This window comes from Schistocerca piceifrons, chromosome 2, assembly GCF_021461385.2.
Source record: "Schistocerca piceifrons isolate TAMUIC-IGC-003096 chromosome 2, iqSchPice1.1, whole genome shotgun sequence".
NCBI classification, from domain to species: Eukaryota; Metazoa; Arthropoda; class Insecta; order Orthoptera; family Acrididae; genus Schistocerca; species Schistocerca piceifrons.
Window position 1 is genome coordinate 241,242,528 of NC_060139.1, and position 12,513 is coordinate 241,255,040.

Consider the following 12,513-nt stretch of genomic DNA (forward strand, 5'->3'; position numbering starts at 1 on the left):
TTTGTCTCATAGTAGGTTTAACAGAAACCAGTTCATTGTTGTTTAAAAAATCATACAGTCTATGTCCATCAGAATTTTACTAGAATATTGTAAAAAAAAAAAAAAAAATGTGAATCAGTCGGCAACATTTACAGACTCTTGGAAACCAATTTCCACTTTACACGTTACTATAGAAAGCATGTTTTCCAGACTATAAGATGCACTTTTTTCTTAAAAAAAAGTCTCTAAAATTCAGATGTCTTATACTTGAATATAAAAATGTCCAATGTTTGATTTAAAATTCCCTCCAGTCTTAAAAATGACCATATATTAGATGCCACAGGAGACCTACCTCTATCTGCCAACATTGGATTCAGCTGGCAGTAGCAGTGCAACTACGAACAAGAGTTGCAGGGATTCACAAGCTTGCTAACACTTCCTCTCTTCTGCCTCGTAATGCTGCGTCATTGCGGACTATGGTGCCAGTGAACTTGAATGGAAAGTGATTGGTGTTGTCAATAACAGTGCAGTATTTTTATTAGTAGCTAGTTCTGTAAAGGAAAAAAAATAAAAGCTATTAATATGACGTGGGCTATAAATGAAATGTAATAGCATATGTAGCACACTTTGGGAACAGAGCAGCTGAGTGGCATTTTGGCCCTCCACCAACAAGGAAGACTATGTAAATGTGCAAATCGAGAACTGTGTGCAAAATAGCCAAAGCTAGGCGATGACATATCGAAATGGATTCAAGGACACTGTCAAAGTAGCATTGGAATTAATACAAGAAATATTCAAATACATGCTCATAAGATATAACTGCAGTGTACCTTAAGAAAACCTTTGTGGAACTAAGCTAAATAGTGAATATGTACAAAACTCCTGACATTTGATGTGCTGAGTAACAGAACAGTTGCCATGAAAAGTGCTAAAACTGTAACTATAAAAAAAGTCGATGATACACTGTTTCCCTTTCATTTTGTGCTGACAGTACTAGCAGTAATCCAGTGATCATTTTCAATAGGAAAAACAATCCCAAAACTGTGTAAAATACTGCCAGGTGGTGGTGGTGGTGTTGTATGTAAGGCTTGGGTGGATGAGGCTGGTATGAAGTTACAGATTAATGGTATGGGAGAGAAGGAAAGGTGCTTTATTGAAGAAGAGTTCTCTTCTTGTGCTAGATCAGTTCAGCAGTCGTTTAAAAATTCTGTGAAAGAGAGATTGATACAGGGAAATAGTGAGCTTGCTGTTATTTTGGGAGGACTTAATTCACAATTGCAGCCTCTTGATGTCTTGGTAAATAAACCATTTAAGGTCTACATGAGGAAGGACTGTAACAAGCGGATGATGGAGGACTCCCAACACGAATTCACACTAAAGGCAGGTTTAAAATGACCTACAAACAAACTTGTCAGTGGAGAAGACAAGAAAATTTCAGATGACAATTTTCAGGGACTTCGAATGTCAGTTCGGTTTTATAAACTAGAATTTTTGAAGCTGACTTTGCAGTCTGATGATAAAAATGTTACTTTTTAAAAAAATGCTGAAAAATTAAGGTGCATCTTATAGTCCGTAGTGTGTTATGGTCTGTGAAATATGATATGCAGTGATAACCTTTCCTTTTTTTCCAATAAAATGAATTTGTGGTGCTTATAATGGCTTGAACATATTTTCGACCGTTGTGGTGTTCTTAAATATTATACCTATGTTCCCTGCTGTATTGAATGGCCACACTGATAATGGGCTAAAAATATCTGGTAGTTACTCAGATGTTGGTATTTGGCCATCTTCTAAAAAAAAAAAAGAAGACCAATTGCATTAGGAATGTAACAGTTTTTGTTTCCACTTACTGACTATGAAGAGCTTCCAGTTTTTCCCAAGTGTTTCTTCTGGGTATGTAGGTTTAGATCTCTTAACAATGATCATGCCTATCATGCCTCCTCTCTCTCTCTCTCTCTCTCTCTCTCTCTCTCTCTCTCTCTCTCTCTCTCTCTCTCTCACACGCACACACACACACACACACACACACACACACACACACACACTCACACACACACACACACACACACACACACACACACTCTCCCTTACTCTTCTGTAAAGCTACCAACATGACGAAGGTTGGTTCGAACACCACAGTGTATACTTTGCGTATGGTCTTACTGGATGTGGTATCCCTTGCCTTCCTCTGACCTCTCAGCTGACTCACCCAGTCAATTATAGGGGACCCTAGAGCTTAATTTGAACTCTGAACCATGGTGCTACTTGGCATTTTTTACATTCTTTTTGCCAGAAGAAAAAGTTAAGTCACAGAACAGAAATACTAGGACTGACTCGTACTCAACCCTTGGTGATTAGGATCCATAATCTGGCACTGTACCAATGAGCTAGTGAGCCTCTTACTGACTTAAGACATGGGAGTAGCTCTCCAGTTCCAGGCAAGCTATGTATTGAAGCAGATGTACAGTTAGTCATTTGTAGAGGACAGTCATTGACATGTACTTTTGCTGAAAAATTATTGCAACAGGGGAAAACTACAGGTGCATTTTTTCTTTCCTTTAAAGCATTTTGTAATGCTTTAATGTGGCTGCTGTGTTAATTGTTTTCATCTCACCTAAATATTGCAGACACTCATAAACGTTTAGTATTTGCTCCTTACCTTTTCTGTGATTGAATGAGGCACTACCTTACTTTACTAAATGAATTACATTCTTATTGGCTGTCTGCAGAAAGGTGATGCTGCAGTACAATAGGAGCAAGGGGAATCATGTTAGCTTTTAAAGTCTGGTTTTTACATTCCTTACTAGTTGTGTTGTTTATTTTTCACTTGTAATAGTGTTATTGCTTCAGTAAGCTACTGAGACTCCATGTTTTTGCAGGGTATCTTGGAAGATTGACATCAAAATTTCGATACAAAACAGCTCTTCGCACAGATGATAGAGTCCGCATCATGAATGAGATAATTTCTGGAATTCAGGTTATCAAGATGTATGCATGGGAAAAGTCTTTCACAAATTTAGTTGCTGCTGCACGCAGGTGTGTATCTTAATCAGTGTGATTATTTCACGTTTAAAAAAAAAAATGTGTGATCATGATTGTATTCAGAAATGCACGGAGAAATTTGGGGAGTTGTATATGATGCTTTGATGCTCCTTTCTCCTCATATTTCCTTTTTTTCCCCATACATTAGCAGTTTTACAAATTGAATTTTCTTTTCTGCAAAAGTACCGTAGCTGCAATTTTTGTTCCTTCCTTTATTATGTGAGCATATCTTCCTACTGTTGTCCATTGTCTTGTTTGTGTTCAGCTAGTTTACTCTGTGTATGATTTTTAGTACTGGCATTGTTAGTTAATACATATAAACCATTTGTTGGAGAAACTTCTGAAATATTTTCGAAGTATTCTGACTGTGTTTCATAATTGCTTTTTTTTCTCCATAGGAAAGAAATGAATGCTATAAAATCTATGCAGTACATTCGAGCTATTACATTCTCAATGGGTGTTTTTATTACTAGACTATCTACATTTGTGAGCATTGTAATATATGTAATGATGGGAGAAGATGTGACAGCGGAAAAGGTTAGAGAATTTCTCCAGTATTTATCAAACTTTTTGATTAAAGATATAGTTAATAAGAATTCTTATCCTACTGTGCGAAATTTTTGTTATTGTTTCTAGGTTTTTGTTGTAGCAGCATATTACAACCTCATGAAACATACGATGAGTGAATCTTTCCCTAAAGCAATCACTGCTGTAGCTGAGGGTCTGATTTCTGGCAGACGTATTGAGGTAATGTTCTTAAGTGTGTAGACTGACATACCTCCTTCATACATAAATGTTTAATAAACTAACTGATATATCCACAGAAATTCCTCAGATATGAGGAAATAAAGACTGTGAACATGGGTGCTGTTCATGAAAACGGCATTATCCTTCTGAAGGATGAAAAGGAACAAATTCAGAAAGAAAATCCAGTTGTTAAATTAGAAGATGCAACTGCAAAATGGCAGGACGATGCACCAGACAATACTTTGAAGAATGTGTCTCTAGAAGTTGTCCCAGGAAAGCTGCTTGCTGTTATTGGGCCTGTGGGTGCAGGGAAGGTTAGTAAGCAAGGCATAATACTTCTTGTGTGTTTCTGTAAATTTTTACTGTATCCCATTAGCATGTTAAATTTACTTCATTGTTATGTTCTGTAAGCGCACATAGAATGAGTTAAAACTGACTTTCTCCATTCACATAGCAATTTGAACATCATGCAGATGGTGGTCATCAACTTGTTTGAAGTGGCTCTTGAGGGACTGTGTTTTAGAAGTGGGGAGATAGAGGAAGGGGGAGGGAGAGTTTGAGTGGGGGTGAGGGTGGGGGGGGGGGGGACATCAGAAATATGTATAACATTATCAGACTAAAAAATTTGTCAAATTTAGATTACTGCATTGTTAAAGGTAGTGAATTTTATGTCTATGGTGGATATAATACGATCATGAAAACTTCAGTTTTGATTGTGCAGCATGTTCTGCATATGTACTTTGGTACCTAAATACATTGTTCAGTTACGTTCTGACTTTCTTGGGGGCAATAGAAGAGATTTAGTAACAGATTAAAAACTGAAATAAGAGTACATTTTGTACCTGGGGGGGGGGGGGGGGGAGGGGTGGGGGGGGGATGAAGTGATAAAGACAACAGAATCAAATAGGTAAAACAATAGGATCTATTAGAATTCCTTGGATGTCACAGGAGATAGTTTTATTGATGAAAGAACAAAACACAAAAATGCAGCAAATGAAGCAGGTAAAGTGGAATACAAATGACTCAAAAATAAAATTGAAGGAACTGCAAAATGGCTAACCAGGAATGGAAGGATTTAGAAGCTTGTATAACTAGAAAAAAGGTAGGTGCCGCCTATACGAAAGTTAGTAATGGCTGGAAAAAGGAAAATCAACTGTACAAATATAAACAGCTAAGATAACACTCCAGTAATAAGCAAAGAGGAGAAAGTTGAAAGGTGGAAGGAGTAGATAGAGGGGCTATAAAAGGTAAATGACCTTGAGGGCTACGTCATGGAAATTTGTTCCAGTGTCATTGACACAAGTCAAGACTATCAGTTTCTCCCTTTTCCCCATGTGTTGCCACGTGAACACGCTTTGAACCTTCCAAAGCTAAAATTTTCTCCTGGGGATCAAGAGTGAGTTGCAATCATGTTTCATCCACGTTGTAGATCAGCTGTGGGGTGGATGAAAGATTCATGGCATCATAGACTTTAAACAAAAGATTATAATACTGGGATACTCTCAGCGTTAAAACGCATCAATATTCTGTAACTCAAACTTTCTCCTTTTCTGAAAACTATTTCAGGGTGGCGTGCATGAAATCCTTGAAACCAAAATTTCTCTGCACGGTCATTTATAAACATGTTCAGGCTATTTATCTTTACACAATATTCAAATACCATTATCTGTAGTTTTTCTTTTATAATCCCATATCCTACAGGCAGGAGTCTGATGATGCGGGTAGTAATTTGATTTTCTTGATCCACTGAAAGAGTTGGTAGCCTGCCGAACATCTTTCTTGGTGATCTGCTACCAGCACATTTTACATGGCCTTCAAGAGTTTTCTTCGGAATCCCATACGATTCAGCGGCAGTGTACACAGTGTGTCCATTGCAGACAGCTGTAACAGCACTTTTTAAATCCTCTTCTTTCCATTTACCGTACAGACCCTTATAGTCTAACCATTTAACTAATTTTAAACAAGGTAACAGAATATGAAATGTGGATGAACTTCTAATTTCCCCCAAAATTATTGCCAACATTAAAATCGATGAATATTAACATTAAGTGGCCAATTAAAGGAAAAATTCTCAAAATATTATGTAAGGTAGGTCTTCTACAATAATCTCTTTCTATTGTTCACAAGTCTAGTCTAATAAATGTTGATGTATGGCGTCAGATGAGAACGGGAGGGAAACTCGCCACACTAATGGCAAAATTCCCTCCAGAAGCACGCTTTATTATACAATAATACATCACAGCATTGTTAAGTAATTTAAAACTAGTTCTTTGTCGTTTCACTTGCAGCACATATTTACACACTTTAGCAGTCAAAATAGTAATTTATTTATACTTACAGTAGTGAAAACGGACTTCAAATGGTGGAGATGGAAAAAAATATCCCCTGTCTAAGTGCCAGCCTTCTCACGAAATGTGTTCCACTACTGATTGTGTGAACAATACGTAATTTTCTGTGCTACAACTAGATGGCAACATAGAATGGGCATGCTTTGAATCGGTTTTTCTAATGATTGCCAACAGGTGTTAGTGTGTGCTAACAAATCTGTTCAAATAGAAAGGCAAATATGGTGAACTTCCCTCCCTCTACCCTAATATAAATTCTGGTGAAATAATTAGCGAATTATCTGAAACAAGGACACCCACTATAAAACATTGCACTAGTGTAGACAGCTTGTGGTGCATGCTCATGATATACCAGTGTGGAAATCAGCTGCAACATTTTCAAAAATGTCAGTGACATTAGTGATAAAGTAATTGTACTGAGTGTGGAATACTAAAATTCTGACAGCCAAAGACAGAGCAGAGCAAATATGGAAACAGTGGTATTATCTACTAACATCAGATATTGACAGTGTCGTAGTGCTCATCACTCATATTGTAGTAGTGCATTTTATACTAGTCATGTTAGTCCGTATTTTATTTATTTATTTATTTATTCATCCGTGGAACAATAAATATTGTATGGATGTCGTCAGATTACAACACATGAGCACACATTTACATTTACAATTAAACAGGTTTCTCATATTTTGTGTAGTTTTTATAACTAGTCATACACATCTTTATAATTACATAATATTTTGGTGATAATGTCATATGTTGCTAATAATCTACATCTATGTTAAATATTCTTTTACAGTATAACAACTTTTACTTACTAAAAAGGTTTTAAGCTTTTGTGTGAAAGTGAGGGGCTCATTTATTTCTTTAATTTCTTGTGGTAATTTGTTGTACAGTTTTATCCCATTGTAAAATATACTTTTTTGCGTCTTTGCCTTGTTCTTTCTATCTAGATGGAGGTGGTGACAAGCTCTTGTTTCATGGTCATGTATTAGGCTGTTTGTGTTGTACATGTTGAGATTTTTCTTAATGAACATTATGTTCTGAAAGATATAATCACAAGAAACAGTTAGAATTCCTAGCTTTCTAAATAATTCTAGACAGTGGGCCCTGTTGTTGCTATTTGTTGTTATCCTTATGGCTCTTTTTTGTACTTTGAACACAGTTTTTATGTTACTGGCACTCGTTCCCCAAAACATGATCCCATAGCTGAGGACTGAGTGTAGATATCCGTAATATGTTATTTTAAGACAGGTATTATTGCATACCGGTGCAAGGATTCTAAGAGCATAGCATGCTGTGGATAATTTCTTTGCCAAAATGTTGACATGGTTTGTCCATTTCAGTTGGCTGTCTACATTCATCCCTAAGAATTTGGTACTTGTTACACATTCTAATTCATTATTATTAACTTTTATTCTAGTGGCATTGTGTTTTTTGTTCAATTGGAAGTTAATATAGTTAGTTTTCTTTACATTTAGGGTTACTTTATTTTTTAATGACTAGTTGTGGACATCATTGAGAGCCTCGTTTGCTCTTTCTGACAGTTGTTGGATTTTCACTTGTTATTACTATGTTGCTGTCATCAGCAAGAAGTATTTTTTCGCCATGTCTGATACTTTGTGGGAAGTCGTTAATGTATATAAGAAACAATATTGGGCCTAATACACTTCCCTGTGGGACGCCTATATTCACATTTTCTGGGTCAGACAGGTGTTTTATAAGGGAATTGTTTGAAACTTGTGATATCTCAACTCGTTGAACTCTGTTTTCCAAGTATGATTTGAACCACTTCTTTGTCACACCTCTTATTCCCATTTGCCCTAATTTATGAAGTAAGATTTTGTGGTCAGCTGTATAAAAGGCCTTGGACAAGTCTAAAAAGATACCACTTACATTTTCACCTTTGTCCAGTGCTTCTAAAATTACTTCAGTGAACTGTGCTATAGCATATTGTGTGCCTTTTCCGGGCCTAAAACCAAATTGGTCATTGGAAAGAAGATTATATTTATTCAGGTAATTTAGCAGTCTCTTTTTGACTAGTATTTCTATTATTTTAGAAATGATAGACAGTATAGAGATCGGCCTGTAGTTCTCTACATTTTCCACATCTCCATTTTTAAGGATAGGTATAACTTTTGCTTGTTTTAGGTACTCCGGAAAGTATCCAGATTCGAAAGATTCATTAATTATGTCTGTTAATGGGCCCTTTATGGAGTCTATACAATCTTTAATTATGCAGACTGGGATTTCATCAAGTCCTACTGAAGTTTTACTTTTTAGTTGGTGTACTACTAGTGCCACTTCCCTTTCTGTAGTTGGCAAGAGCACCATTGAGTTTGTTGGCTGGTTCTGAGTAGGTAAATCATACGTATTTGGAAATTTCTGCTGTAATTTTTTTGCAATACTACTGAAATATGAGTTTACAAAATCAACTAATTTTTTAGGGTTACCTACTGGTACATCTTTGTTTTTAATATGTGAATTGAGGTCCTTTTTAGCAGAGTTAGATGTTTCCTGTTTGACGATGTTCCAGGCTGCTTTGCTCTTGTTTTCAGCTTCAAGTAATATTTTGTTGTTTGAAAGTTTTTTTGCGGCTAGCAACACCTTTCTATAAATTTTCCTGTACTTTTTGTTTGCCACATTTTTGTAACGCATTGCAAAGAGTGCTTGGGGGAACACAATTGCTCCTTTTAAATTGCAGTGGATCATTTGCAACAAATTTCATGGGGAAATAAATATACTGTGAAACAGTAGCCATAATTCCTATCTCTTTAAACAGGTGTCTAAAAGATAAATGGGGAGCATCACATTTTACTCTTACAGTAAATTTTTGAACAAAGCAAACTTACTTTCTTACAGATGAGTTAACTCAGACCATTATTCCCCTCCAGTATCTGCATCGATTTTAGGTGCAAGTGTGACTGAACTAAGTTGTTTTAGCTATTCGAAAATGTGATTTTTCCTAGTTAGTCCTCATCAATATGTACACCCAAAAACAATGTTAAAGTTGAGAATAATGAATTATTTAGGAACAAAAGAGATGACTCACCAAAAGGCAGAAGCACCATGTCATCCACAGGTGCAGAAACGAAAGGTACAGGACTTTGCTTTGCTAGCTTTCACAATCAATTTTTTTTCTTTTCTCAAGTTGTAGGAGAATCTCTCTCTATGGGTAAGCAGTCACCTTTCCTTATTTTACATATTTTTCCATAATTGTTCTGTATATACAAATATCATACATAAGCTGTGAAAAATGTAAAGGAGTTAACTATGTAACTGTTAACAGTATGACTGTTCTTCCCTAACGTCTGCCTGCTGATGTCTCGTTGGCTGTTTAGGATCAGCAGCTGACACCAACCCCTTTTGTTCCTACCGTACCTTACTGTGAGTAGTTGTGATGAGCTGGGATAATTTTAATTCGCCTCTTGTTTTGTCATCTTAAATTGATTTTTTCATGTTTAACTAATTACCATTAATGTACGTGAATATAATGTGTTTTTTCATAAAAGAAAGATTGGCCCTTTGTGCAGTTTTAGGTATGTAATTGATTTTTCTAATTTAATTTGACTATTCCTAGTTAGTATCTTTTGTTAGAGGGCAAAAATCAGTAATTGTTTCATAACTTAAATTCTATTGTTGACACATAAATAAATATCAATTCTGAACTAATCATAAACATTTGGGAGATGAAACAATAGCATTCTTAAAGTATCTATTTATCTCTATTTGAATACTTGTTAGCAAAGCCAGCCCTTAATTCCAAAGTAATTAAGTTTCCTCAAAAGTATTGTTTGCGTAACAATATTTGTTAATTCCATCATTTAAACAAATAATTCGGCCTAAACCTTGCAGTAGAAGAGTGTTAAGGATACTTGGGTACTTTTTCAGCTCAATATGATGTAAAAATCAACACCTATGTCTTTCAAGCACTGTTTAAATATGTTTTACAGGTTGTTTGTTGGTATCAGGTAGTGCAGCACACTTTCTAAACAATTTAGAAGTATTTTGAATATTTTTGAACCTACTTAGGGCTATAAAAAAATACAAAGAAACTGGTGCAATTATTTTTCCAAAATGCTTCCTCAAATTGAGGTACCATTTAAACAATGTTACACATTTGAAGGAGACAAAGTTTTTACCAGATATGCATGACATGGTGGCTGAGGTACTAGACCTATTTAATTCCACCTATTATGTATAATGCAAGGATAAAAAGTATTAAATCTTACATTTTAATTTTTAAAATTTTTTTTCCTAGTAAAAATGTTATTTTTTCTGTAATTTAGTTGATTCTGCAATAAAGCTTTGGTCTAATAAGTATAGACTGTTGAAAGCCACAGAAAAAAAAATTAGAGCTATGCTTTATAAACTTCAGGAAATATTTGTACCTGAATTCTGAAAAGTACAACTTACGGGGAAATTGCGAATGAAGATAGGAGTTCAATTGAACTATGCCTCAAAACATCCCTGAAGCATTGTCTTCATTCTGCAGAATTTCTTCATCTTAAAGCTTCCTCTTGGCATTCCTTTTAGTACTTCTTGCTTGTATGGTAACTTTAAGAGCAAATCTTTGTTTCATGCACCCATTGTCTGTCACACACAAGCAATTGATTTTCCATATTACAGCCACATTTTAAGCCTAAATTTCTCAGGACTTCCAACCTTCCTATCACTCCATCATTCAAACATATCACTGCGTCTATTACACTAAACTTTTAATGTATTTAGTCCTACAAAAAACATTCTTAGGTAATATTTCCCATATGCAATGGTTGAAAATTTCATTTGTATTCTGATTGCCCCCCCCATGAAGACATTTACTAAGCAAAAGAGACTCGCTCAGGTGTCTAAAGATTGGTTTTATTTTATTCATAACAGGCTCAGGAAGAGAATGCTTATGATGGTATATTTGACCACTTTCTTTTGCTTTTTGGTAACCACACCAAGAATCTGCTCCTTTAGGGCAAAGTCTGTGAACAGCGTGGTCATCTGTGGACAACTTGCGAAAGTAGGCGGCCCATACAGCTTTTCTCATTGCTGTAACGTCATTCAGAGCTGCAGTTCACCTAACGGCCAGTCCATAATAACTCAGAAGGTGGTCTATTTCAGTTTCTGTCAGTCTGCCTGGGCCAGACAGAGATTTTCCCTCAAATAGCAACTTTCCTTTAATTTCTCTTCATAGCTTCCTCAATCTAGCACCAATCCTCTTTCACATGTGTCCACAACACTCCAATCTTGTTACCAAGGTATCACCATTAACATTGAACTCCTTAATTTTATTGAAAGCTTTGAGTCCCCATCACGTAGGTACTTCATATATCTAATGTCATAAACAGGCACCGAACTCTGAAATATTTTTAGAGCTCCATCACACTCCATACCTCCACTGTAACCATCATAATTCATAGAACACTTAAGTTCAATATGTCCTTCAGTGTTACCATGGAAATTGTGGCAGTACTTAAATAAGCACTCAACATAGACTATGTTCCCATTTTCTAGAGAAATAGCACTTAAAAAACCATTCAAGGAACGATGTCCTCGAGGTTGCCATGTCCCATAAAGTGCATCAGCAATGTCCCTGGTTCCACACTAATACTTAGTTTCTTCTACTGCATGTTTCATAGATGCTTTAGACACACAGTATTTTTATGTAGTGATGAACCTACTGGGCGGAGAAGAAAGGTCCATCAAACCACAAAACGTTAGAGCAACCTTTTTTCCTATTGCATGCATTCCATACACTATCTTCAAATTCACATCATATGAATTATGCACAAAGTTCGAAGTCATTTTCGAGGTAGATTTGTTGCAGGATCTACACAGAAAAGCTAATTTTGACGCTAAACCTTTCCTGCTACTTTGTTGTTTAGTTATTTCCAGACAGCCTACACCATCACGTTGTTTACATTTCGCCACTTCTTTTATCAAAGAAGATAAGATGACAAAGACGACAACAACAACAACAACAACAACAACAACAAATCCACTACAAACAGTGTCCTTGTTAACGCAAAAATTTGAATCACCAGGAGGCGTGCCATGTGGGAGTTTCTTCCCTGTAGAACTAATACATAGTTAAGTCGTGATAGGCATAACAAAAAGATTCACACAATTATAGCTTTTGGCCATTAAGGCCTCTGTCAGCAGAAAACACACACACACACACACACACACACACACACACACACACACACACACACCCACACACAAATGAATACAGACTCATTTACAGATATTTTATTTTTCTCTTATTAAGAGTATACAAAGACAATGCAGATGGCGACATATAAGCAGATTTACCAAAGTCTTTGTTTGCAAGTTCTGCCACATGGTAGGTGCGATAGGCAATAATGTGTCTATCAACAAAACTTTCAAGTCCAGGTACATTGGGAACTCC

General features: G+C 36.0%; 1 protein-coding gene across 3 annotated transcripts in view; it reads left to right on the forward strand.

Moving 5' to 3' along the window:
• The window catches only part of LOC124775010 (probable multidrug resistance-associated protein lethal(2)03659), a 289,731-nt gene that overhangs the window by 222,126 nt on the left and 55,092 nt on the right, over nt 1–12,513 (forward strand). For all 3 annotated transcript variants that reach the window (XM_047249766.1, XM_047249768.1, XM_047249767.1), the window contains 4 exons: nt 2,859–3,015; nt 3,420–3,558; nt 3,658–3,768; nt 3,846–4,082. In XM_047249766.1, the coding sequence (XP_047105722.1) occupies nt 2,859–3,015; nt 3,420–3,558; nt 3,658–3,768; nt 3,846–4,082 (644 nt within the window). The remainder of the gene's footprint in view (nt 1–2,858; nt 3,016–3,419; nt 3,559–3,657; nt 3,769–3,845; nt 4,083–12,513) is intronic.